Source organism: Danio aesculapii, chromosome 3 (genome assembly GCF_903798145.1).
Source record: "Danio aesculapii chromosome 3, fDanAes4.1, whole genome shotgun sequence".
Taxonomy (NCBI): domain Eukaryota; kingdom Metazoa; phylum Chordata; class Actinopteri; order Cypriniformes; family Danionidae; genus Danio; species Danio aesculapii.
Genome location: NC_079437.1, coordinates 50,122,288 through 50,149,560, shown reverse-complemented (window position 1 = coordinate 50,149,560; position 27,273 = coordinate 50,122,288). Strand labels below are relative to the sequence as shown.

The window sequence follows — 27,273 nt, the reverse complement described above, 5'->3', positions numbered from 1 at the left end:
TTACATGCATACTTGAGTACATGGTTACACAACTACAGTACATGTGTAAGTAGTATGTAACTACAGTGGATGTACAAATTGGTGTATTGTGTGTAATATGCTCCTCATCCATACTGCTGTTTCTTACAGAGTTTCAGTAGGCATTTAAAATCAATAAGCATCCTCTGTATACTGTACAACCATACACAACCAAAAACATGCTGCATGACCAGTCAGGCACACCAAGCATGCAAATATCTTGCCAGCACCATACTTGTTGTCTACCAGTTCAAATGAGAGGGGCTTGAAATATCCTGCTGAGCTCATTCATAAAAAGCAGAATGCACTGCTGAAATGATCCAGATTTAATAGGCATTTAATGCAGTTGTTAAATTACTATAAAGTTCACATTTACAGTTTAATTAGCATGTAACATTTCACTTTGTAAGTGACAAGTTTTTGTGAGTTTATCATGTAACAACACTCATTGCACAAAACAGCAACCATCACACTTGTGAACAGTTCCTGAGGAGTAAACAGGTAAGTATGCTGTTAATAAAATGTTGCTCAGAGGATTGTGTTTTACAAGTTTTTTACTGTTTTACACAGTAATTTGTGACATTTTTACACTATTTTATGTGGACAGTTTACGCAAGTACATTATTATTAAAGTACTGCATGTAATATTAGGTGTTGTGGTAGCACTTTAGTTTAGGTTACAATTCACGGTATTAATAAACCAATAACCAGCACTTCTAGCTTAATAGACAACTAAATGGCTGTTTGTTAAGAGCTAGGAAGGTGGAAGTTGGGTTAAAGTATTAGGTGGGATTAAGGATGCAAAATAAGATCATACTTCATAACTACTAATGAACAGTTAAACTTGCAATAACAGGCAGGTAATAAGCCAGTAGTTGTGAATTGTGACCTAAATCAAAGTGTTACCGGTGTTGCATATTAGACAGTGACATGTAATAATTTTACACATTATAGTAAGTGGACCATTTCTGAGAAGTTACCATGTAAGTACACTGGTTCACAAGATGCAAACTATTTTATCATTAGTACTGCCAGTCTAATTCAGAATTCACAAATGCATAGTATGCACACAGCAATCATTATCATGTCTATAAGGTTTCAGTGTATTCCAACAAAAAAAGAATGTAGTGATTTCCAAATATACTTTGACTTGTATTTCATTGCAGACAATATGAACACAAAATATTTCATGTTTTATCTAGTCTGCTAAATTTCATTTGTAAATATACATCCTTTTCTGTAATTCAGACCTGCAACACATTACAAAAAAAGTTGAGATAGGAGCAATTTAGGGATATTAATCAGATGGGTTGGTGATAGTAATTATGATTTGTTACAAAAGCAGCATCCAAGAAAGGTTTAGTCCTTTATGAGCAAAGGTGGACAGAGGATTGCCAGAAAAATGTGAGAAACTTACTGAAATGTTTAAAAACAATGTTCCTCGAAAAAAGACAGGAAGACATTTAGATTTTTCACCAACAATGGTGCATAACATAATTAAAAGATTCAAGGAATCTGGAGAAATTTCAGTGTTTAAAGGACAAGGGGGCAATCCTAAGATGACCTACCATGACCTTCGATCCCTCAGGCGGCACTGCATCAAGAATTGTCTTTCAACTATAAGCGATATGACTACATGGGCGCAGGACTACTTTGGCAAACCTTTGTCAAGTGCCACAATACGTAGTTACATCCACAAATGCCAGTTAAAATGGTTGTGCCAAAAAGAAACCCTATGTTAACAGTGTCCAGAAGTGCCGTTGACTTCTATGGGCTCTGAGGCATCTAAGATGGACCATCACACATTGGAAATATGAATCAGTATTTCAGGTATATTCGGAAGAAATGGACACCTTGTGCTCCAGGCCAGAGAAGAAAAGGATCATCCAGTTTTTACCAGCAACAAGTCCAAACGCCAGGATCTGTCATGGTCACATCTTTTCCAGGGACGCCCCTGCATATTTCAACAAGACAATGCAAAACCAGATTTTGCACACTTTACAAAGTCCTGGCTGCGGAAGAAGATGATACAAGTACTTGACTGACCTGTCTGCAGTCCCATCTATCTCCAAAAGAAAATGCGTGGTGCAATTTGAAGTGCAAAACAAAGACTTTTTACTGTTGCCCACGTTAAGACTTGTTTGCAAGAAGAAGGGGATAAAATGACACCTAAAACACTTCATCTCTTGGTGTCTTCAGTCGCTAAAAAAGTTGTTTAAAGTGTTGTGAAAAGGAATGGCATCATTACAAATTGCTAAAGGCTTTACTGTTCCAACTTTTTTTGAAATGTGTTGCAAACCAAAATACTATAAACCTATTATAATCACGAGGAACACATTAAATAATGTTTATTGCATTGTCTGCAATGACAAAACAAGTCAAAGTAAACTTAGAAATCACTTATTTAAAAAAAAAAAATTATCTGTTTTCCATACTGTTCCAACATTTTCTTATTTGGGGTTGTAGTATTGAAGACTGTTTGGAAGTAGAAAAACTTGTTATAAAATGCACTTTCATAATTATTGTTACACGTGTACTTACCTATGTAAAGTGTAGTTGCCAAGGTCTTGTTACACATTTGTACTTAGGCATTATTCAGTAGGGTGTTACATGTGATTAGTTACACCAGTATTACACAAATACTATGCAGTGTACATACAATGTGGTTAAATAATACTCACCACATACTTTTAGTTCACGGGTATAAGGGTCACAATATAAAGCAGTACCCCAAAATAATTCACTGAATTCAAAGGTAATTATTGAGTGTGAATTCTCTGATAAAAGTTCTCAGAAAAAAGATAATGCACATATGGTTTGTCTCATAAATGTTAACAATGTGAACTAACAACTACTATAAAAACAGTGTGTATGCTTATTTTTGCTCAGTCACTGATATTAATGATAAAGAGTTTCTTGACAATGAATAAACTCTAGTGAGAAAACTTTATTGCTGCAGGATATTAAAATGAAAGCCTATTAGGCATGCCAGCATGAGTGGAAAAAAAATACAAGGCCATTGTAGTAAGTTTCAACAAGTAATGCATTTCTAAAGAATAATAAACAAGGTTCAAAAAGTCCTAAATGCCCTATTTGCATTCACACTACCAGTTGGAACTTTGAATTCACACATGATGGGCATCCATAACATTCCTTCAGCACAGGATTCCAAGACATTGAAATTGGGGGATTGAAATGTGGCCAGATTCAGTGTCGGATTGTCTAGCACTTTTATATTGGTTTTCATTTAAACACATGCAAATCCATCAGTCTGTGTGAAGATTTTCAAAGTTCAACTATGACTTTCACACATGAAGATTAAAAAGAATATCCTTGACCTCTTAGTACAAAAATGTATAGGTGCCACATAATAATGTGGATATACTGTATCTAGGCATAGTTGTATAATAAGAGTTCAGTAGATGCAAATGGCCACACTTTGAGCCACAAACACCATTGCTTTCTCATTCCCATGTAAATCCCCTGAGTGTAAACCTCTGGTGAAAAACAGACCTATCAATACAGACTGTTAAGTTGTACATGGGACTATTATGGCTGTTTCCACTGGAGTGGTACGGTACAGTACGCTTTTATGGCCGTTTCCTCTATCAAAAGGCGTACCGAACCGAACCACTTTTTCGGCACCCTTACGAAAGGGTACCAAAATCGAGAAAGGGTACCAAAAGGTGGAGCTACACGCACAGCTGAACGCTGATTGGTTACAGAGATACGTCACGAGCTTGTGGAGCTAGCCAGACTGAAAACAAAGGAATCTCCATGTTTTAAATACACAGCCGAGGCATTACATCGTAATACTATATGCACATAATAACGTGCCATGGTTGACCCAAGCTCAAACAAACCTTGTTGTTGTCTTTATGTACAGCCACAAAGCCAAGAAGAACAAAATTTGCTGTGTCTTGTTGTTTTACAAGGCCGTCTAAAAGTGTGAGCGGTTTTCGCTTTCTCCAGGGAGCTTGCGATCAAGTCTATATTTAAAATAACGAACTTCTTGAGCTGAAGAAAATAACGTGTGTGTGATTATTGAAGTGTCTCCGACATCTGATCCTTTCTGAAAAGAAAAGGACAAACGCGAGAGTGAAGCATGAAAAAACAAAGGAGAAGCCAGACAAAACACAGAAGCAAATTGTTTCAGCAACCTGAATCATGATCAAACTGCCATGTTTATCTTCGCCTTTTGGACTACTATGAACTCGGAATGATGGAATTACTCTCTTACAGGAGGTTAAATGTCCTAGTGAAGATTAAAGACACAGATGGCTCAGATTAAAGACTCAGGGCTATGTTGCATGTTGTTTTTGAACCCAAATAAAGACTAAATATATGCTGTGTGTAGTTTTTCTGTAATTGGTAACATATCGGATACTGTAAGGGGCTGTATGTGTCTATATATGTTGCATTTGTTTATTTATTTAATATAACTGCAAACATTACAGTAGGCTATTTCGCACCGTCATTGCTCTACAGTTATAATCAAATCATGTTCATGGAAAGGTTAGTAATGAACATTTATACGCAAGAATTTATGTGTGTAAAGCATCTGTTTTGTGAGAACTGCTTCTCATATAATATGTGAACGACCTGTAAAACTTTAATGTAGACATTTCCGAGAATGACGCTGACTGAAACGTTCTATCGTACACCACGCCCACCAAAAGGGTATCCTTGGTAGTGGAAACGCAAGCCTGAAAAAGGTGACCTGTACCCTACCGTACTGTACCAGTCAGTGGAAATAGGCCATTAGTTAGCACACCCTCAACATTTGCATATACTTTAGGTCATGTACTACATCACCCAGACCTGCACAAGCAACCAAAAGACAACTGTTACCTTATTTTTAACTTTATGTAAGCTTATTATGTAAGCAATGAATGCCAATGGACTGCAGTTCTCCACCAGCAATAAGTTTACAGCTCTTCAGATGCAAAATGTGGGACATAAGGAGTAAAAGTTTATTTAGTCCACCCTGAAGAGGCATAAGGTTTATTTAGTTATATATTTTGTTAAACATATTTTGAAATTTGCTGCATATGTTTGTAATGATAGGTGGTGGTGCAGTGGGTAACACAATCGCCACACAGCAAGAAGGTTGCTGGTTCGAGCCCCAGCTGGGTCAGTTGGCATTTCACGTGTTCTCCCGGTGATCACGTAGGATTACTCCAGATGCTCCGGTTTCCCCCACAGTCCAAAGACATGCGCTGTAAGTGAATTGAATAAGCTAAATTAGCTGTAGTGTATGTGTGTGAGTGTATGGGTATTTCCCAGTGTTGGGTTGTGGCTGGAAGGGCATCTGCTGCGTAAAACATGGGCTGGATAAATTGGCTGTTCATTTTTCTGTGGCAACCCCTGATTAATAAGGGGCTAAGCCAAAAAGAAAATTAATGAATGAATGTTTGTAATGAGGTATCAAACCACGTAGACTGCTGAGTATACATTTTTAATGCACGTTTATACATCATATCATATTACTCAGCAGAACACTTGTCTTTGACAGAGAGATTTCAAGCATCTGTTTTTTATTATGCAAAAAATTTTGCCAAACTTCGATATATGCTATCATTGTCTGATGCGAAAAAGCTTATTCATGCTTTCATGACCTCTCGATTAGATTATTGTAATGCGTTACTAGGTGGTTGCCCTGTTGGCCTAATTAATAAACTTCAGCTAGTTCAAAATGCAGCCACTAGAGTGCTTTCTAGAACAAAAAATATGTTCATATTACTCCAGTTCTTTCATCATTGCATTGGCTCCCTATTAAATATTGTATACATTTTAACATTTTATTGACTACGTACAAAGCCCTAAACGGCTTAGCTCCCCAGTATTTAAGTGAGCTCCTGGTGTATTATAGCCCCTCACATTCACTACGCTCAATTCATTCTGGCCAATTGATACCAGAATATCAAATTTAACTGTAGGCGGTAGATCTTTCTCATATCTGGCACCTAAACTCTGGAACAGCCTTCCTAGCACAGTTCGGGAAGCAGACACTCTGTCAGTTTAAAACTAGATTAAAGACACATCTCTCTGCATTAGCATACACATAAAACACAAAAATGCTTTTGAAATCCAAATCATTCAAAGGATTGTTGGTCTGCATTATTTAGGGCAACTGGAGCTGAGAACACTTCCCAAAAGACATTATAATTTGAACAACATCTACATTTTGGTTAGTCTGTTTTTCATTATTCCCTAGGTTTCCTTAATCCTAGATCAGGCCGTATCCTAAGCAGATGCTGTGGTAGTCATGGAGGATTGGAGAGCATGAGACTGATTCCTGAAAGACCCAGTGACAGACGAGTCTCTGCACTGATCCCGTGGGCCAGCCTGAACACCCAACAGTGACCTGTCACACCTGCAGCTTCTCCACATTGGACGTCCAGGGTTCTTCAGCCTCCGGCGCCTAGACAACAGCTCTGCACAGGACGTTGGGCTGTGGATAAATATTCATACCCAAATAAGCCTGGTTTCTCTCTAGGTTTTTTTCTTTACTTTCGTCAGTTGGTGAAGTTTGTTCCTCGCCAGTGTCACCACTGGTTGACTTGGTTTGGGACTAGTGGAGCTGAGCATCAATAGATTTACTGTTCTGTTTTTGGACTTTTAGCAGTGAAAATTAAACCACACTGAACTGAACTAAACTGAACTTCAACTCAACAAACTGGACTAACAGTTTCATTTTACTAGAACCTCCATGTTAAGCTGCTTTGACACAATCTACATTGTAAAAGTGCTATAGAAATAAATAAAGATGAAAGATGAGATAAGAACAGAACAGCAATATAATTTATTAAACTCATCTGTTTATACAGATTGATATAAATTCCTGGCTGAATTTCAAATACATTAAAGCTTTAAAATACAACTCTAAAAACAACTCTGTTGGTCCTTTTGTTGAGTATAATTAAATTTAGCCTATATTTTATTCACAGCACAACTAAGGGGAAACTCTTTTTATTGATACAACAAAAATTTAACAAAGCATCTACTCAATTTCTGTGTGTGTGTGTGTGTGTGTGTGTGTGTGTGTGTGTGTGTGTGTGTGTGTGTGTGTGTGTGTGTGTGTGTGTGTGTGTGTGTGTGTGTGTGTGTATGTGTGTGAGTTAGAGAGAAGGTATTGAGCTCCAATAGCATCAGACTGAGCTCATTGATATTCACAACCATTCTAAATAGAATCAATACCGACGTTCTGATTCGAGGGATATATTCTGGAATAAAAAAATGAGCATATAAAACCCCAGCCTGAAGGCCAATCCAAAGCCCACTCCTCACCTAGAGGCACTGGCTTAGCTAGATATTTTAGGTCTTCTTTTTAAGGGCGTACTCACACTAGGTACAGTTGCCTTGAACCGTGACGAAGCGTGATTCTCCTTTCCTCTCCTGCAATCCTGCAACAGCCTGCACTCACACTGCATATTTACCCATGACAGTTTGCGTTCATTGAAGAGTAAGAATGATTAATAAATCTATATGAAACAGTCCCTTAAAAGTGACGTCGTGTCTTCAGTTTCATGCTCAGGCACGCTTTGCACTCACACAAGTGTACCGCACCAAAGCCCAACTGAACCACGCTCTGGCACACCTCTTCCAACCGGGCCAGCCAACTGAACCTTGCCTGGGCCAGATTCAGAGCACTTACACTTGTTAAATGAACCAGGAAACGTGCCTGGGGAAGAATCAGATAGCATAGTGTGAGTGCACCCTAAGCCCTATTGTCTACCAAGCATCATCGTAGGACCCTTTCAAGTCTATGGACCCTATGCACTCTAGTACAGTAATACACCTAGTCCACTCCAGTTCTAGAGACCTTGCTAGTATCACCTCCTTGTAATCCTTGCTTCAACCATTCAGGTCTTGTTCTGCATGTTGTGTCCTGTTCTTGCAAAGATTATCAACAAGACAACAACTTTACCATAATCACTCCAAAGATGGTTTGATCTGAAGTACCAAGAATGGTTAATTTACAACACTCCAATGTTCCTCTTGAATAACCTATGGATAAATATCTAGTTCAAGGTCCAAATGGAGCTACTAATCACCTCATCATTTTAAATGCCATACTTTCCAGATTTTTCTCTATAACTGTCTTTTACAGTTAATACCTTTAATCTCTGAACTCACTGTAGAGACATCAAAGGATATCAGGCGTCCAAGCATCCAGCAGTTTTATTACTCAAATCAGTGCTGATAAGTTCATGCTGAGTCACCGATGTCATGTTTACTCATTATGATTCTGTCTATTACACTCATGGTGCTGGACAACAGGCTGCAAGTGCAATATGGGGAGTGGCATTCATTTTGAATGCCATATAAAAAGCTGTATAAAGAGGCAGGTTGGCAGTAAAGTCAGAGATAATCTTTGAACATGGCAGCCTTAAATGCATGTAGTGCTCTCGTGACAGGGGCCAATCGAGGCTTGGGTTTAGAAATGGTCAAGCAACTTCTGGAGGCCCATTGCTCAAAAGTATTTGCTGCATGTCGTGACACTGATGGACCAAATTCTGAGGTGAGTTTTCAGGAGCTTAGGACTGAAGATAGTTCAAGAATTTTGTATTTATTATTCCTATTATCTTTTATCATTCAGGTACTGCGAGAACTGGCTAAAAAGAATCCAGATGTTGTCATCCTTGTGAAACTTGGTAAATGTGAATTTGTCTTTTGTCTTAGACTTCAAGAGGGTTCAATATTATCACATAAAACTGCTTTTTTATTATTATATTAGACGTTGCTGATCCATGCAGTATTAAAGAATCTGCCAAGAAAGTGGGTTCTCTACTGGGGGAGAAGGGTTTGAACCTGCTTGTGAATAATGCTGCAATCTTGCCCCAAAAAACCATGCTGACTGCTACTGTTGAGGACATGCACAACACCTTCAATACCAATGTGATAGGACCTTTATTTGTCATTAGGGTAAAGCAATTTTTGGTAGTAAAATGGATCTAAAATATTACCTTATTTTTGACGGTTTTACTTAAACTTGTGGATGTGTTAAATCAGGAGTACCTGCCGTATCTGCAGGCAGCAGCTAAAGCCAGTGGAAAACCAGGGATGTCACCTGGTAAAGCAGCTGTGATCAACATCTCCACAGATGCAGCATCCTTAAGCATGATCCCATCAATGAAAGAGCCATTCCCACTGTTCCCGTACAGTATCAGCAAGGTACACAAGAGTCCTAAAAATCACCTTTGCAATACTAGATAATAGACTCTTTAAAACACTTTCTCAACCAATTTTAAACAAATCAGAAGCTGCCTTGTGAACAAACTTTAAGTTATGTATCTGTGTTTATTTCAGGTAGGCCTTAACATGCTGACTGTATACACTGCTAGAGATTTAAAAGCAGACGAGATCCTCTGCATTTCCATTCACCCAGGATGGGTGAGGACAGACATGGGAAGCTATGAGGTAAAACCTGGAGTTTCAATAGGGTATATGCTGTAGTATCCTAATAGGACTTTTAATTTGCCAGTAACCTGGGTTAAGCGCTTCCAGTGAACTGTATACCATTGCAAAATTGGCGCGTTTAAGGTCTGTTTTCTTTAAAAACCAGCTATCTCCGCTGGCTGAGTGATATCCGATATGAAGTGGGTCTCAGATTGTACAAGAAGCACTGCATTAAATTACATTACATGAGCATTTATTTTATCGCAGTATATTCAATGGAGCTTCTGTGCTAGCCTGCCGATTCTGACAGGCACGTGTGAGTAAACTGCTTTTTGTCTCGTTTTACGCTTGAGCAACTAAATGAATGCCAATGTCTATTTAACTGATTGTATTTTAATTACATTACAACATCAATGTTGTAAAAGGAATAGTATAAAATGGAAAAAAACTCACAATAACAGATCATCGGAAGTTTATCAGTATGGGAACAACACTAGCTCGGCATATACCCTATTAAAGTTGTTCACTGTGGAAAGATAATAGTCATAATAGTGACTTTAATATTCATAAGACAACTATTGCATATAAATGTAAAATTCAGCATAATAGAGTAGTGTTCAGAATGTTTTTCATAAAAGTGCAGTACTGTCCCAGAACATGAGGCACAAAGCACACAGTGATGGTCTCTGTTTGACAACATTACAATATTTTAATTGCATGTAAAATTTTGTTTGTCCACCAGGCAACACTCGACACCAGAGAAAGTGTGGAGTGCATGCTGCGTGTCATTGGCAGCCTAACTGAGAAAGATCAAGGTGGATACATGGACTACACTGGAAAAACAATGCCCTGGTAAAACAGAAGAACAACTAGAAACATTGTTACATAAGAAGGTTCATGAAGAGGCCAATTGTGACGCATAGTTTACCTGTTATAAATACGCTAATAAGAACAGTTATAATCAAAATGCACCCCTTTTTTAATGTGTATGCGTTGTGAAGATTCACAGCACGTACTGTCAAATGGATGAATCTATTGTCTTAATTTGCTGCCGTTTTTTTGTAATTGTATGTGTTTTCTTAAATTGCAGCACGTTAAGCTCTTTCGGCCACCATACAAGCTTATGTTTTGTAAAATAAAGCAAACAAGCCAAAAAGAATCCAACTTTTTGGACAATATAATTAGTCATTTTCACAGCATAACACACCATGACAAGTCAAATATTTAGTATTTAATGATAAGACATTTCTTACAACATTGATTCTTCATGAACCCAAACAAACAACACGAGATGGACTTTAGAAACAATCTCTTATTTTTACACATTGATCAATGCTTATGTTAATATATGACTTGTTATATATATGACTTGTTTGTATACATTGTGAAAAATGAAATAAATACCAATAATCTTTTCTGTTTTCATATTGTGTTTCATTAAAATGAAGTAAATGTTCATAAACATGCACAGCATACACTACCAATCAAAGGTTTGGGCACACTTGACAGTTTCTCTTGACAAAGCTTCAAAGCCTTAAGGTCTAAAGTTTATGCTTATATGCCTGAAATTAGTTTTGAACATGAGATTTCAGCATTTTATTTGATTTGAATATTTTCTTCTGGTTTGTTTTTATATATATATATATATTTTTTTTTTAAACTATAGAGCTATGTGACATTAACATTCAACAAAACTTTAAAAGGAAAAGGAGATATGTTTTGCCTGAACTTTTACTGAATTCAAGATAACTATTGAGGGGTGGGGAACAGAGCTGTTCTTGTGTGAATTCTCTGATAACAGAGTTCTCAGGAAAAAAAAGATAATGCACATATGGGTTGTCTCATGAATGTAAACAATGTGAGCCAAGAACTAAAAAAAACACTAAAAAGTTATGTGTACGCTTATCTTTGCTCAGTCACTGATAGTAATGGTAAAGAGCTACTGGACAATGGATAAACCAACTAGTGGGATAACCAACTATTGTTGCAGCATACTAAAGTTAAAGCCTAATTTGCATTTTAGGCATGAGTGGGAAGAAATACAAGGTCATTGTAATAAGTATCAACAAGTAATATCCTTATAAAGGACAATTACCAAGGTTCAAAAAAAATATGAAATGAATTATGCATAATAATATAAGATGTGCATTAGTAGCAGAATTTCATCACAGCTTTCAAAAACATCTAAAAGTGGAATGAAAAAAGTGCCTAGACTTCAGCATCACTCCATCACTATCTGCCTATCTATTACTGATATGTAAACTGTTCACATGATTCTATAAAAATGAAAGTCCATGTGTCTCGTATAGCAGACTCAACTTTGAATTGGAATTAATTTAGACCCCTCAAAATGTGTTCCTAGAACTAAAATCATACATTCCTGCTATTAAAAAAGACAAAAAAGTTGACACTTACGCTAATTGTTTTATGAACTATGGAAATGTTCCTCCAGTGAAAAAGCACCTAATAAAAAAAGTTTTAAGAATAATAGAGAATATAATTTTTAAGAGAATAAATAGAGAATAAAAAGTTTAAAAACTATAATATTACATCAGAAAAAAATAATTTCATTAGATAGTTATTATTAGACTGATTTTATACTGCCTAATTTCATAGAGTTCACAAAATTTTATATTCACATATTTACATGTTCACATGTATCCCAGAATGCACAGGACAAGAACAGTTCATTCTTTCATTCATTTTCTTTTCAGCTTAGTCCCTTTATTAACCGGGATCACCACAGCGGAATAAACCGCCAACTTATCCAGCACACAATTTACGCAGCAGATGCCCTTCTAGCTGCTACCCATTGGACAATTTAGCCTACCCAATTAACCTATACTACATGTCTTTGGACTTGTGGGGGAAACCGGAGCACCCGGAGGAAACCCACGCGAACACGCGTAGAACATGCAAACTCCTCACAGAAACACCAACTGACCCCGCTGAGGCTCGAACCAGCGACCTATTTGCTGTGAGGCAAACGTGCTACCTACTGCGCCACCGCATCGCCAGACAAGGGATTTTTTTCCCCATTTTTTAAACGCCAGCAGCATGGCGAGGTACTAAACGTGTAAGCTCCGACAGTTGGAAAAGCACTTCAGTGGAAATGCACCCTTAAGGCGTTAACCAACGTGCAAAACGCCAGACGTAAAAGTGTAAATTTAAAGGGCACCTATGGTGAAAAATCTACTTTACAAGCTGTTTGGACAGAAATGGGTGTAAGTATAGTGTATTAACTGTCATATAGGGGTGAAATAAACACAGCCAGTCCTTTTTTTTTTCAAATTTAACAACATAAAAACGGTGGACTAATTGGAGCGGTTTTCAGATCGACCACAACTTTACGTAGGAGTGCGTTCCCCCCGCCCACCAATATTGATTGACAGCTGCGCGCATTAACATGTCCCGGTAGTCACGTGCATAATCATATCAACAAGAGAGGACGAGCGCAAAGTAACTGGGAATAAAAGGTCTGTTCAGTTCGCTAGGTTCATCAATCATCATCAAACGTGATCAAGAGTGAGTTTTACAAGTTTAAAATGATTTAAAACAGAGCATGTGTGTAATGAATTAGAGTGATTGACTTCAGATTCACTTAATCAGCACAGCCGCGTGTCAGAGCAATTATAAAAGATGCTTCAGTCTCGGTTTGTGGATGTTAAATCAGGTTTATTTTGTACATTAACATAACAGATATCCATACAGCAGTGGAGATTACCAGTATCATGTCACATATGCGTGCAAAACGAGTGCAAAGCTTAACGCGCTGTCTCTCTCTGTGTGTGTGTGTGTCTACGCTATGTGTGTGCGTGTGTCTGCGTGTATGTGTCTGTGCTATATGTGTGTGTGTCCTCGCTGTGTGTGTGCGTGAACTTTGTAATGACATTGTGTGTGACTCATTGTTGCAACTCCACAAAAATATGCATCAAATACTGATTGCTAAAGTTCTTACTGTAGTATTTCTCACACACGTTATGTCAGATCTGCTTTCTGAGGCAGCCGAGGGTGGCGATTGCTGACAGGCACGTGGGAACGGTGGGCGGGGAGGACTAGCCTTAAAGGGCCAGTACAATAAAACAACAAAAACTTTTTTTCAGCTATAATATAGACACTTTAAACAGCTATAATATATAATCTGATGTGTGTTTTGAGCTAAAACTTGACAGACACATTCTGGGGACACAAAAGACTTATATTAAATATGAAAAAAGGGGTAACATATGTGCCCTTTAAAGAAACACCTAATGCTCGTTTTATTTCGTCTACTCCATTCATTTTCTTTTCGGCTTAGTCCTTTTAATAATTTGGAGTCGCCACAGCAAAATGACCACCAACTTATACAGCACATGTTTTACACAGCGGATGCAACCCATCACTGGGAAATTCTCCACGAATCAGATTGGCACTTTTGTTAATGTGCCTGGAGCTGCTGAAGTTACAGTAAACACCACTTAGAGGCACTCAAGAGCAAAACAGTCAAGGTGAACACAGTTTCACTTTCATTCAGTAAAGAAGAAGATGCACCGAGGCAAGATGAATGTGGAGCTGCTTTTTACATTGGTGTCTGAACACTAAGAGCTGTATGATAAACCCAACAGCAACTACAATAATGTCAGTAGGAGTGGAGAGGATTAAATGGGATTTGATGGTAGATGAGTTTCATTTCACGTTTCTTTCATGACTTGCAATTTTATTAAGCACCATCTAACAGCAGGGGGTGATTTTGCACGATCACTTTGCTTAACGCTGATGAAAATCGCCTGTGTTTGAATGCAAAAAAAATTTCTTGAAAAAATGCTGACGATAAACGTGAGTGAAAAGCGTCCTGGTGTGTACGCGCCTTTAGATTTAGACCTAAAAAACTTGCAAAGTTACATATGCCTCGTTTCCACTAAGCCATATGGTCCAGAACAGTACAGCACAGTACAGAAACATTCAGTGCGAGTTAGCCTGATCAGGCTTGCATTTCTAACATCAACAGTACCCCTACTGTTTAAGAATTGTATGTGCCAGAAAGTTTAGTTTGATATCATTCTCATTTGAAGAAAGCTGTATGGGTCATTCACATATCTCCTCAAACGTAATTCTGCATTTGAAAGGAAGTTCTTGCTTTCGACATGTTTTAAGATTTGACATGTGAATGGTGCCATAAACAACAATGGAGGGCATACAGCAGATCCTGTTCTTGGTCCTTGGCATGTGGCTGTTTTTCACAAGACAAGTATGGGTAAACTCTTCCTGTGTTGTCATTCTCCTGGCCTGTTGCATGATCTGTAGCAAATAGCATTCAGGAGCACATCTAGGATAGGGTGGCAAGAAAGTTGTATGGTGTAGTTTGATATTTTGGTACCTTTGACGGTAAAAACTGAAATAAATATTTACCATACTCAACCGTACTGCTCAGTGGAAACAGGCCATTAAACAATCAACAGAATGTCTAATGGGATTATCAAAATAAAGAGCAACACATTTTATTCTACAGTCAAGGTCAAGGAGTTGACCTTGATTCTACAGTCTAAAAACATTACAATCAATTTCTCCAAACCTTTGACTGGTACTGTAATAATGGTGCATAAGATGAATAAATAAAGCTAGCATACAGCTAACTTTCACCAGGAGCCACTGTTCCACACTGCCACTCTCACTGAGCAGATTTTCAGTGGCCCTGAATTGTTCCTATTTATATTCGCCCCCGGACAGAAAAAAGGAAACATCATCTCAGTAAAATGGTCAGTAAATGTGTAGAGAGGTGCAACATCCACTGAGTCAAAGAAGCTGACCTCTCCAGCATCATAGTCAATCTTCACCCGAACCCTTTCTAAGTGGCCCTTCAGATTGAGCTGTGTTCGTGGAGTGGTCATGGCTGTGTACTGCCCATCTGAGAGAGCAATGGTCCAGAATCCTCCTTCTGGACAGCCTGAGATCTTGCCTTTTCTTGCTACAGATGCTTTCACCACACCGATTACCCAGTCATTATTTTTGCCCACCTCCACCTCCCAGGAATGACATCCAGAAGAGAAACCCTTGGAGCCCAGTACAAAAACAAGGTGGTCAAAGCGCTCAGGGTTATCTGGCAACTTTTGCATTGTCCCTGTGTTGGACACACTTGTCAAGTCCTTGGTGAGAGACAAACAGGGGTAGGCTGTGTTGGGGTCCAGCGTCACTGGAGCTAAGTGGTGGAGAAAGCAAACAAATTAAACTTTCTTAAACAGTGATACATTTATTATTGTTGTTGTTGTTGTTGTTGTTGTTTTTAAGTATAAATCACAATGAAATGAAGTTTAGAATTCATACACATTGATGAGTCAAAACATAATGACCACTTACAGATTAAATGAATATTGTTAATCATTACCTAGGGACTAGTACCCACTAAGCTGGCACCAAACAAATAGTACCCACGAGATCCAACTGTCGCCCCTCGTTGGCTCACGTCTGGTTCTGTCTGGACCAAAAAGCTGCCCCTGAACAAACCAAACAGACGGCAGCCAACCTGTGCAAGAGAACATGTCTCTCACACTACGGGAGACCGTATGTCTTTTTTCATTCAGAATGACAAAACTAGAGCAGCGTTCAATACCATTATCACAGTAATTGTCAGTCACCACGGAGGGATTTGCCCCTGTAAATATGTCTGATAATCTAATAACTCATATTGTTTCCTTTGTGTTCCTTCTTGGCTTGGATTGTGTACTTGCGATGTCACTTCACTTTATCACACTCACCCTCTTGATTCATTACCAAATAAACAGTCTCAGCGCTCTCTTTAGTCGACAGCTTATGCCGATTCAACATACTGAATCGGACCAATGAGCTTCGACATAAACACGATGCAACATGTGGAACACACCAAACGAACTAGCCTGACTGACGCTGACCATCGGACTGACGAAGCCCAATGGTCAACCGTTGGCTTGGTGTGTCCAAGCCCTAACATGGGCACATATAAAGGTCTGGGTAGATTCATCTCATCTCATTTTCATCTGCTTTTCCGGGGCCGGGCCGTGGGGGCAGCAGTCTTAGGAGAGAAACTCAGACTTCGCTCACTCCAGACACTTCCTTCAGCTCCTTCGGGGGGATCCCAAGGTGTTTCCAGGCCAGCCGAGAGACATAGTCACTCCAGCGTGTCCTGGGTCTTCCCCAAGGCCTCCCCTTGGTTGGACATGCCTGGAACACTACCTAGGTAGGCATCGAGGAGCCATTCGAAACAGATGCCCGAGCCATGACTTATCTCGATGTGGAGGAGCAGCAGCTCTACTCTGAGCTCCTCCCAGGTGACAGAGCTCCTCGCCCTATCTACAAAGATGTGCCCTGCCACCCTGCGAAGGAAACTCATTTCGGCCACTTGTATCCGAGATCTTGTCCTTTCGGTCATGACCCAAAGCTCATGACCATAGGTGAGAGTAGAAACCTAGATTGACCAGTAAATCAAGAGCTTTGCCTTTCGGCTCAGCTCCCTCTTTACCACAACAGACTGGTACATCCACCTCATTAATGCTGCTGCTGCACCAATCCACCTGTCAATCTCACGTTCCATCCTTGGTTTGGGTAGATTAAATATCATATATCAATATAAGCTGCACGACAGCTGCACTTTTAGCAAACCTTCTAATTTCTGCAGCACGAGAACTTTATGATTGTTTATGAGCATTAAAGGCTTATCTGTTTGATAAATTATTTGACTGCATTTCACTGCATCTCAACTGACTAAAACTATATATTTGAGCGAGCGAGAGTGCTTCTTAAACTGAACAGCGCATCATCGATGACGTAAGCATGCTCAGGCTTGAATGCAATGTGAGTGCGGCCCATCAGGGGAGACAGGAGGGGGGACAAGTGTGCTTCGGCCCAGTCCAAGACAACTGTACATAGTGTGAGCACGTAATAAATTACATGTTTATGGCCTGGTCAGATTATCTCAGAAACAGCAAGCCAACATTGGTGAGAATTTTCCAACAGTGGTCAGAAAAAGGAAAGTACAAACCGGAATTAAAACTACTGTAGACCTTGCAGCGCCTGGTTCTTAGTTTGATGCTAATCATAGCTAAGGTCACACTGGAGCACACTCATAAAACTTCATCAGAGGGAAAATTGGATCACAATGGCCACCATAAAGTGGCTGTTGGTAAACATGTCAAACTAACATTGAAAGACTTACTGGATAATAAAAGAGAATACTGGAATCTTTTAGGATTTCCCAAATTTGTATCAGATAACCAAATTGGGATGAAATTGCACTGTGAGCAGGGCTTTAAAGGATCTGCTGCTAACATCTTGGTTTGGAATACCACATGAGGAGTCTTTTGGAGCTCATGGCTCGGTGGCACAGTGCTCCTTTGACAGCACATTAAGCATATTAATATATTAAAATTATTATAACAGCATATTAAGCACATGGTCATAATGTTTTGACTTATTGGTGTAATTTTATAGAGTAGTATAGTATTTTATTTTATAATTTTATGTATTTGGAAAATGGCTTTAATGTCTTGAAGTGGCCCAGAAATGTTTTCAAGTGGATTTAGTCAACATGAAGAATAATATTTACAAAATGTTCACACTTCAATTGTTGAACAAACCAACTGCAGTTGAGTAATTTTCTCTTCTTGCCATTCCAATTGATTATTGTGCAATGTTCCAATTCACAAATTTAAAGGTAACCTATTGTGCTATTCTTATACACAATGTCATTAAACTCAGTAATTGAGCACTCACTGCATTCCACAAGATTCTGCATTTTTTCCCACACTCTGAACTTCAGGGAGGTGATGTGCTCCGCAACGCTGATTAGAGAATTGGGGACTTTTTCTGGTTCGTGGAATGTTATCTGAGCTCTGTAATGGGATTAGTAAATAAATAAGCAAATAAATCAATTAAATACTGTACAATGTATAGTGTAACGTTACCTTGTTTTGACATTCTTGTAGTTCTGTGGGGAAAGCAGGATCAGTTACTTGTTAATATTTATACAAAAGTGATAAGATTGGGTAACAATACAAATGAGGCAGGTTACCTGTAAAAAGAGGCTGTCATCATTAGCAATCTCATTTTCTATGGCCACAACAGCTTGGGAAAATGTGCTTATATTATGAGAGATTGTGTCTGATGATTTCTTAATGGCCTGTTTCTTTGTCTCCTCTTCTTCTGCCAGAAGAGCAATCCTTGCAGATTCCTCCTTCAGAAGAAACTGCCGTAGCTCTTCAAACTCCTCATGAATTTGTTTCTCTGTCTGTTGCCTTTGGTTCTATGTGAAACCAACAAAAAAAAAGGAATGCATTGAGTAATGCAGGTATCTGTTGATGGGTAGTGAATCATATGATGTTTGTAAGTCTGAAAGTTTGTTGATACCTTTATGTGGACAGTTATGTCATCACATTCTTGTTTGGCCTCATACAGGCGTCTTAGACTTTTCTTTAGAGGAATTACAATCTGCCTCATTTCCTCCTGAAAAACAAATGGCAAATAAGCACAAATTCACTTTAACATAATATAAAAACTACATCAGTATTGACTGAATGACTTATTAATAAAATTCTGTTTATATATATTGGTATTTGTTCTGTAAATTAATTCAATATTTACAATTAAAAGCTTATAAATTACAACACTGAGCACTGAGAACATTAATATGTCATCCTTAAAAAGTCCAAAAAACTATTTTCATTTCCTAACGCAAAATTTCATAATTCATACAACCAGAATCAAGAAATATAGTTGTAAATTACCTCAATATACACTTACCGGCCACTTTATTAGGTACACCTCTCCAACTCATTAACACAAATTTCTAAACAGCCAATTATATGGCAGCAACTCAATGCATTTAAAGATGTAGACATGGTCAAAATGATCTGCTGCAGTTCAAATCAAGCTTTGACGTGACTTTGAACGTGGCATGGTTGTTGGTGCCAGACGGGCTGGTCTGAGTATTTCAGAAACTGCTGATCTACTGGGATTTTTATGCACAACTATCTTTAGGGTTTACAGAGAATGGTCTGAAAAAGAGAAACTATCCAGTGAGCACCAGTTCTGTGGACTCAAATGCCTTGTTAATAGCAAAGGTCAGAGGAGAATGGCTTGACTGGTTTGAGCTGCTAGAAAGGCAATAGTAACTCAAATAAACACTCGTTACAATCAAAATATACAGAAGAGCATCTCTGAATGCACAACACGTCCAACCTTGAGACAGATGGGCTACAACAGCAGAAGACCACACCGGGTGCTACTCCTGTCAACTAAGAACTTGGACAATAGAAGATTGGAAAAATGTTGCCTGGTCTGATGAGTCTCAATTTCTGCTGCGACATTCGGATGGTAGGGTTAGATTTTGGCATCAACAACATGAAACCATGGATCTATCCTGCCTTGTATCAAAGGTTCAGGCTGGTAGTGGTGTGGTGTAATGGTGTCAAGGATATTTTCCTGGCACACTTTGAGCCCATTAGTACCAATTGAGCATTGTGTTAATGCCATAGCCTACCTGAGAATTGTTACTGATCATGTGTATCCCTTTATGGCCACAGTGTACCCATCTTCTGGTTGCTACTTCCAGCAGGATAATGCGCCATGTCATAAAGCGCGAATCATCTCAGACTGGTTTCTTGAACATGACAATGAGTTCACTGTACTCAAATGGCCTTCACAGTCATCAGTGCTAATAAAGTGTAACTGGCTTTTACAAACTTACATTACGCCAGTTAAACTGCATAGATTCAATCCAAATATTCCTGACAATTGTACAAAATGCAATGAAGTGTGAACTCTTTAATACAGTAAATCTGGAGGTGAAGGACAAACTAATAGAGTTTAGCTTACTACAAGCCAAGTGCGTTATTGCTTTAAAAAGAAAAGAGACTCAAAGGTCATCTTGTAGCCAGTGGATTTTAAAAAATTACTAGCAACCTTGCTCTTGATGAGCTGATTTATATGTATTGATATTGTTAATTTTTTGATTTGTAAGCAGGCATGTAACATTTTTGGGTGCTTGAACTGTCAAACCCTTTTTGGTATCTATTTTAATGTTCCAGCCTGATCTCACAAGGAAACATATCTATTTTATGTTTTGTCAGTTTAGTGACTAATTCGTACAAATTCATAAGAGTTCAGTCGTAAAAAAAGTGTACAATTTTAAAAAGGAGGCGTGGCACCCAAACCCACCCCTAAACGCAACCGTCATTGGGGGATGAGCAAATCATACATTCAATCATACATAAATTGTATGAATGAGAATTGACGAATTCATACAAATTAGCCACTAAATCAAAATGTTACGAATTGCCATGAGAACATGTTGAATGTTCAGATGTCTTATATTCCAGCAGAACAATAAACAAACTTGTTTAATCATCAAACAACAAAACAACACATTGGAAAGCTGTCAAATACAAAATACAAAAATGTGTATTGAACTGTTATTATAACTGTTTTAATTATCTATTGAGGCCGGAGCAGTGGTGCAGTGGGTAGCGCTGTCACCTCACAGCAAAAAAGGTCTTTGCTTCGAGCCCCGGCTTGGTCAGTTGGCAATTCTGTGTGGAGTTTCTTCCCCTTTTTTGCTTGCGTTTCCTCTGGGTTCTTTGGTTTTCCCCACAAGACATGTGCTATAGGCGAATTTGGTAAGCTAAAGTGTCCAAAGTGTACATCTGTATGTCCTGGTTCTCCAGGTTGGGGGTTGAGCGTTGGGCTAATGACCAACCTCGTAAAAATTAGATGTTACGAAAGACCTGCATGGTGCAGCTAAATATCAATTTCAACATAAATGGCCCTGGGAGTAAGCAATTATCTATTGTTATCACTTGAGTTTGTCATTTATTTTTCCCCCCTTTTAATCGTTTGTTTGATTCCTGATGTTTCAATGGTTCAGAATAAGGTTGTAATTTTCTCCACTATATTTTGTTCAGAAGTTCCAACAAAATCCAATAAATATGTATTTTGAAAAACAAATATAATTGAAAATACGACATCACCTTGAGATCCTTTGCCGCCTCTTCCAAAGGACACACACTGTGGCCTTGGTGTTTCTTGGATGTCTGACAAACACAGCAGAGAACCTCTTCATCAGATTGGCAGAACAACTTGAGTCCCTCCCCGTGAGTGGCACAAAGAGCCTCCGGTTTGGGCGTCCTGTTGGATGAACCTATACTTGGCACTCCAACAGATACTTTCTGCTCCTGTAAGACAGCATCGCACACATTCTTCAGAGCCAAGCTCACAGTGGGCTCAGACGGCGTACACTTCCTCCTGCACACTGGACATTCCCTCTTGGGTGATTTCTTGTTCCAGAACAGGTGAAGGCAAAGGCGACAGAAACTGTGGCTGCACTTCAGGACAACAGGGTCGGTAAAAATCTCACAGCAAATTGGACAAGACAGCTCATCCTCCAAAGGCGATTTGGTGTGAGAAGACGAAGCTCTTGGACGCAGGATTGGAAAGGGTTTGAAGCTCGGAAGAGTGTTTGCTCTTCCAGGTTGAGAAGACGCCCTTGGTCGTAAGGGCATGGCTGTGTGTCGTCGCTGGAATAAAGTCTGCTCACTTGTAATACAGAAACCTGATGAGCCCAAGCTGCACCTACAATGTTTGTTGCTACTCTAAGTCACAAACCTCCTACAAGCACTCACACTTCCCAAGAACAAGGCCGTCCACTGCCAATAATTACCTTTTATAGAGCCGTGACTTAGACTACCATCATCAAATTCTGAGAAGTCAGGTTTGACCACACCTTGTCCACTTTGTTTTGTTTTTTATATATTTGGTCTTGGTTCACTACTGGATCAACTGTAGCTTGAGGGGAAAACAACCTCTGCCATTGATCCGTGAAATGTTTGGTGTAAGCATTATTGTTTTGGGAACTCAATGACACTGTGTTGTGTTTCAATAATTTCCAACTGAAGTGGGGACTTTTAATGGTGTTACACTTTTGTTTTGACGGCATCTTTTAGGCATTCTGTTGACTATAAAAGTGAGTACATGTCAACAGAGATTAGGAGGGTATTAGTAAACTTTTACGTTACACTACAGGATAAAATGCTGGACTGTATTAACCACAGCTGGGTCAAATATGGACAAACCCAAATGTTGAATTTGTCCATATTTGACCAGCAACAAGTTGAGGCAACTTGGCATTTTTTAGAGTGTAAGGTTAGAACAGTAGGTTGATATGTACTTCTAGCCATCAAAATGTCTTATGCAGACCAATGAAATAAAGTGTTTACAGATATTAAGCAGACAGTACGCTAATTTTCTAATGATTTCAATTATGTTAGGCCATCATTTCACTTAGTATTAACAACTAGTGTTTAGTTGCATCTCTCGTGACCACAACAGCAGGGACCCTTCCTTCTTATGTTGTCACACTCAACATCACTTTTGCTGGAGCACATGAACAAATAGTGCCTGAACAATGAAAAACCTATACATGGGAGATACAAAGTCTACACACCTCTGTTAAAATGCAAGGTTTCTGTGTTGTAAAATAAACTACAATAAATCAATTTAGAACTTTTTTTCCACCTGTAATGTAATGTACAACCTATGCAATATCATAAAAAGCAACTCAAATCTTTTTGGTGTGAGGAACTAAAAATACTAAAGCACTTTTTTTGTGTACAAGTTTTTCAGCATGGCACATATTGACTTGCCAATATTCGCCCACTCTTCTTTGCAAAATGGTCAAAATGTCAAGGTATGAGGACATTTCCTGTGCACAGCCCTCTTCAGATCACCCCACAGATTTTCAATAGGAAAAACTTGAATTTTCTCTTGGTGAAGCCGTTCCATTGTTGATTTGGATGTGTGCTTTGGATTGTTATCATGCTAAAAGATGAAGTTCTCTTAAATGCTTTTTTTCTAGTACTGACTGGTATTTCACTGTTCACAATTCCCTCCACCTTGACTTAAGGCCCCAGCTCCAGCTGAAGAAAAGCAACCCAAAGCATGAGCTGCCACCACAATGCTTCATGTAGGTATGGTGATTCTATGGTGATGTGCAGTATTGTTTTTGCACCAAACATACTTTTTGAATTGATCAAAAAGTTCACCCCTGAGGGCATCACGGTGGCGAAGTGGGTAGCACGATCACCTCACAGCAAGAAGGCCACTGTTTCCAGCCTCGGCTGGGTCAGTTGGCGTTTCTGTATGGAGTTTGCATGTTCTCCTCGTGTTCACGTGGGTTTCCTCTGGGTGCTCCGTTTTCCCCCACAAGCCCAAAGACATGCGCTATAGGTGAATTGGGTAGGCTAAATTGTGCATAGTGTATGTGTGGGAATGAGTGTGTATGGATTTTTGCCAGTGTTGGGTTGCGGCTGGAAAGGCATCCGCTGCATAAAGCATGTGCTGGATAAGGCCACCCAAGATTAATAAAGTGACTAAGCTTAAAAAAAGAAAATGAATGAATGAATGAAGTTCAACCTTGGTTTCATCAGACCGTAACAACTTTCTCCACATGTTCTTGGGAGAATTCAACCCAGCCTGGGTATTATTTGCAAGAAAAGGCTTCCGTCTTGCCACTCTACCCTACAGCCCTGACATATGAAGAATACGGGAGATTGTTGTCACATTTATTACACAGCCAGTACTTGAAAGAAATTCCTGCTAGTCTTTTAATGTTGCTGTAGGCCTCTTGGAAGTCTCCCTGATCAGTTTTCTTCTAATCTTTTCATTAAAATAGGAGGGACATCCAGTTCTTGGTAATGACACTGTTGCGCCATATTTTCTCCACTTGATGATGACGGTCTTTACTGTGTTCCATGATATATCCAATGCCTTGGGAATTCTTTTGTACACTTCTCCTGCGTGATACCTCCTAACAATGAGATCCCTCTGATGCTTTGGAAGCTCTCTGCAGTCCATGGCTATTGGTGTAAGATGCAACTAGGAAAATGCCAGTAAATGCCTACTAGAACTGCTGAGCTGTGACAAACGAGTCCCCGCATTGATCCTGTGGGCCAGCCTGATCACTCGCCGGTGACCTACTCACACCTGCAGTTCTCAACGATGGATTTCAAGTGTTCTCCAGCTTCCAGTGCCAAGACTGCAACTCCACACAGGAAGTTTGGCCAGAGGACATTTGGTCGTGCCCAACAGAGCCTGGATTCTCTCGAGGATTTTTTTCCTTCACATCGTCAATTGGTGAAGTTTTTTCCTTGCCACTGGTTTGCTTGGTTTGGGACTTGTGGAGCTGCACATCAATGGATTTGTTCTTCAGCGTTAGGAATTTCAGCAGTGAAATTTAATCCAAGCTGAACTTAACTAAACTGAATTTCAACTCTGAAATCTGGACTTTACTAGAACTTCTATGTTAAGCGGCTTTGACACAATATACATTGTAAACGTGCTATAGAAATAAACATGAATTGAATTTAACTGAACTGAACTTTCTTTTGCGTTAATCAAAAGCCCTTTAAATGATGATGTGTGTACAGACTCCTAATAAAAATTAGATGGAACGTGATCGTTTAATTCTGAACACAGCCATATCCCCAGTTATAAGAGGGTGTGCACACTTATGCAACCATATTATTTGAATTTTATTTTTAGTTTTCTGACCCAAAAAAAGATTTCTGTTCCATTTTTTTCCGAAAATTATTTATTGTAGTTTGTTTTTTTACAACTCAGAAACGTTGCATTTTAACAGTTGTGTGTTGACTTATTATATCCACTGTATTACAAAGCTTGCGGGTGATTGGGAAAGCAACCCAATTAAAAGGATTTGGATGGCAACTCTGGTTTTAATTCCAATTGCTGTGTTTTGGTAGATTCAGTAGTGTGCTTTCTCTTTACACATCCCATAACAGCAGGTGGTATTTTGTGGGATTTTACACTTTAATAAAAATGTGATTGGATGCATTTCTAAGAATCTCTGGAACTGATTGAAAGTGGACAGGTTTATAAGGTCCACCCATCAGACCAGTTCAGAACAGTGGAATCCAATGGGATATTTGAAGGTCAATTGTGTGCAAGCCCTTCTGAAAATAATTACTTTATTACAATTTATTTAAATTGTTTCCATCTGACTCCAATTTTAGGCAATTGTTAAAATTACACCGTGTTTCTAATTTGGAATGGATCACATTCATCAACAATCAACAAAATTTGATTTTTGACTATATTTTAAACCACCCATTCTTTTATTGAATTGTTTATTATATACCGTCTTGTTTTGGCCAAATACACATGCTAACAGATACCACCTCGCCAGTCTGACTCTTAGTCAGATGATATAACCGTAGAATGATATTCTTTAAACAGGCAACTCAATGAAATGCTTTATGTATAAAGAATAATTGATTTGTCAGTTTGTTTTAATTTGAGAAGTCAGTGATTGGCAGAAATTAGCAGGTCCCTGATGTTATCCTCTTCAGATCTTATCAGAGTTTTGGTTGTTTTACTGCAGGTTAGAATCTATCCTTACAAGTTCAAACAGTTCTAGACACCATGAACAGATGTGAATAGATTGACAAAAATGCATCTTAAGAGTTTTCCCTTTTTTAGTTTTTGGTTCTCTTGTTTTTTGTCCTAAAAATAAAGACGAAAAAAAAAAATCATATTTACTCACCTAGCATTCACACAACCATTTTTAGACAAAAAGATTAAAAAGGGTAACACTTTAATTTTAAGGTGACGTATGCTACATACTATAGTAATTACAATGAATTACGCATACTTGTAACTAACCCTTAACATAACCCACATTCTAACCCCAAGCATATCGACTTGTTAAGTGTGACATCACACAAAGTGGCTTCTGGGTCCAATCGCTCTATCAAATTGTATGGGAAGACTCAACAAATGGTAATAATAAACATTTACAAAGCACTGTATTACTTTTAAAAATCACGATCGCAATATATATATGTAACCATGCCTAATATCCGATGGCCAGAAAGTGAATAATTTCTTATAATTTGTTAAAACATTGATATATATGATGCAGCAAGTCCAGAGACTGTTGTGTACACCATGATTTTATATAAACTTTACTTTAATCTGTGATATGTTTAAAAATAGTGGTCATAAACAAATATTTTCTCAATTCAAACAAATAGTGACTTGGACCCGGAAACAGTATTTCATAGGTCACCACTTAACAAGCAGATAGTAAGTCAATGTAATTAATTATTATTTCTCTGTAGTTAAATGAAGTTACATTGTAACCACGTCACTTTAAAATAAACCAAAGAAAAAAGACAAGGTGTGTGCTGATAAATATGCTCGCTACACGTGTGATGTGAACTCTGGAAATGCATTAATGAGTCAAAAGAACACCAAAAACAATGACACAACAAAATAAAGCAAAATACGTGGAATAGCACTTAGTGCTATGTCATGTTCTGAGTAAACACACACATTTCTCGTGGAAGAGTCAGAGTATTTTAAATACTGTAATCTAAGCAATGGCTTAAAAAATTTTGAGGTAAAGGCTTTAGATGTAGAGTAATGCTCTTTTATATACTTAACAACTTCTTTAGGAAGCATTTGTAAAGCGATGCAGAGCTGAAGCAATTTGGCTGCTCATAATTATTTAAATAATTTGCGATTTGTAGATTTCATTTGAAAAAATGTCTTATTTCTATGGGGAATACGCACAAGGACTTCCAGTGAACTGGCTTTCCATTACAAAATCGCCATGTTTAAGATCTATTTTCTTTAAAAATCAGTTATCTTCAGTGCCTGGGTTTCAGACCGGAAAAGAAGCAGTGCATTAAATTCCATTTTTCCCTGCCATGCCTTTAAAATATCAACATTTATTTTACCCCAGTATTTCCAATGGAGTTTCCTGCTACTGACATCGCTAGGGTTTACACAGTCTTTCATCATGTTTTACACTTTAACAACTAAATGAATGCTTAT

General features: G+C 38.5%; 2 protein-coding genes across 2 annotated transcripts; one reads left to right on the top strand and one right to left on the bottom strand.

Moving 5' to 3' along the window:
• The first annotated feature begins 8,374 nt into the window (after positions 1-8,374).
• On the top strand, positions 8,375-10,835 carry LOC130219779 (C-factor-like). Its single transcript, XM_056452256.1, has 6 exons — positions 8,375-8,542; positions 8,621-8,675; positions 8,759-8,946; positions 9,034-9,195; positions 9,331-9,441; positions 10,163-10,835. The coding sequence occupies exons 1-6, from the start codon at positions 8,402-8,404 to the stop codon at positions 10,274-10,276; spliced, it is 771 nt and encodes a 256-aa protein (XP_056308231.1). The 5' UTR covers positions 8,375-8,401; the 3' UTR covers positions 10,277-10,835.
• Positions 10,836-13,073: 2,238 nt separating this feature from the next.
• On the bottom strand, positions 13,074-22,034 carry trim35-12 (tripartite motif containing 35-12). Its single transcript, XM_056452245.1, has 6 exons — positions 21,393-22,034; positions 18,775-18,870; positions 18,440-18,670; positions 18,333-18,355; positions 18,142-18,260; positions 13,074-15,595 (listed from the first exon to the last, which is right to left on the bottom strand). Exons 1-6 carry the CDS (start codon positions 21,921-21,923, stop codon positions 15,036-15,038), a joined length of 1,560 nt encoding a protein of 519 aa, XP_056308220.1. The 5' UTR covers positions 21,924-22,034; the 3' UTR covers positions 13,074-15,035.
• Positions 22,035-27,273: the final 5,239 nt, after the last annotated feature.

What these genes read in the sequence shown, in the direction of transcription:
- trim35-12 (XM_056452245.1), bottom strand. Translation starts at nt 21,923, where the DNA reads ATGCCCTTACGACCAAGGGCGTCTTCTCAACCTGGAAGAGCAAACACT. An exon ending in TACAAGAATGTCAAAACAAG is followed by an intron (nt 18,261 to 18,332) that starts GTAACGTTACAC and finishes ATCCCATTACAG; the next exon opens with AGCTCAGATAACATTCCACG. An exon ending in GCAGAATCTTGTGGAATGCA is followed by an intron (nt 15,596 to 18,141) that starts GTGAGTGCTCAA and finishes TCCACCACTTAG; the next exon opens with CTCCAGTGACGCTGGACCCC.
- LOC130219779 (XM_056452256.1), top strand. Translation starts at nt 8,402, where the DNA reads ATGGCAGCCTTAAATGCATGTAGTGCTCTCGTGACAGGGGCCAATCGA. An exon ending in CTGATGGACCAAATTCTGAG is followed by an intron (nt 8,543 to 8,620) that starts GTGAGTTTTCAG and finishes TTTATCATTCAG; the next exon opens with GTACTGCGAGAACTGGCTAA. An exon ending in TCCCGTACAGTATCAGCAAG is followed by an intron (nt 9,196 to 9,330) that starts GTACACAAGAGT and finishes TGTTTATTTCAG; the next exon opens with GTAGGCCTTAACATGCTGAC.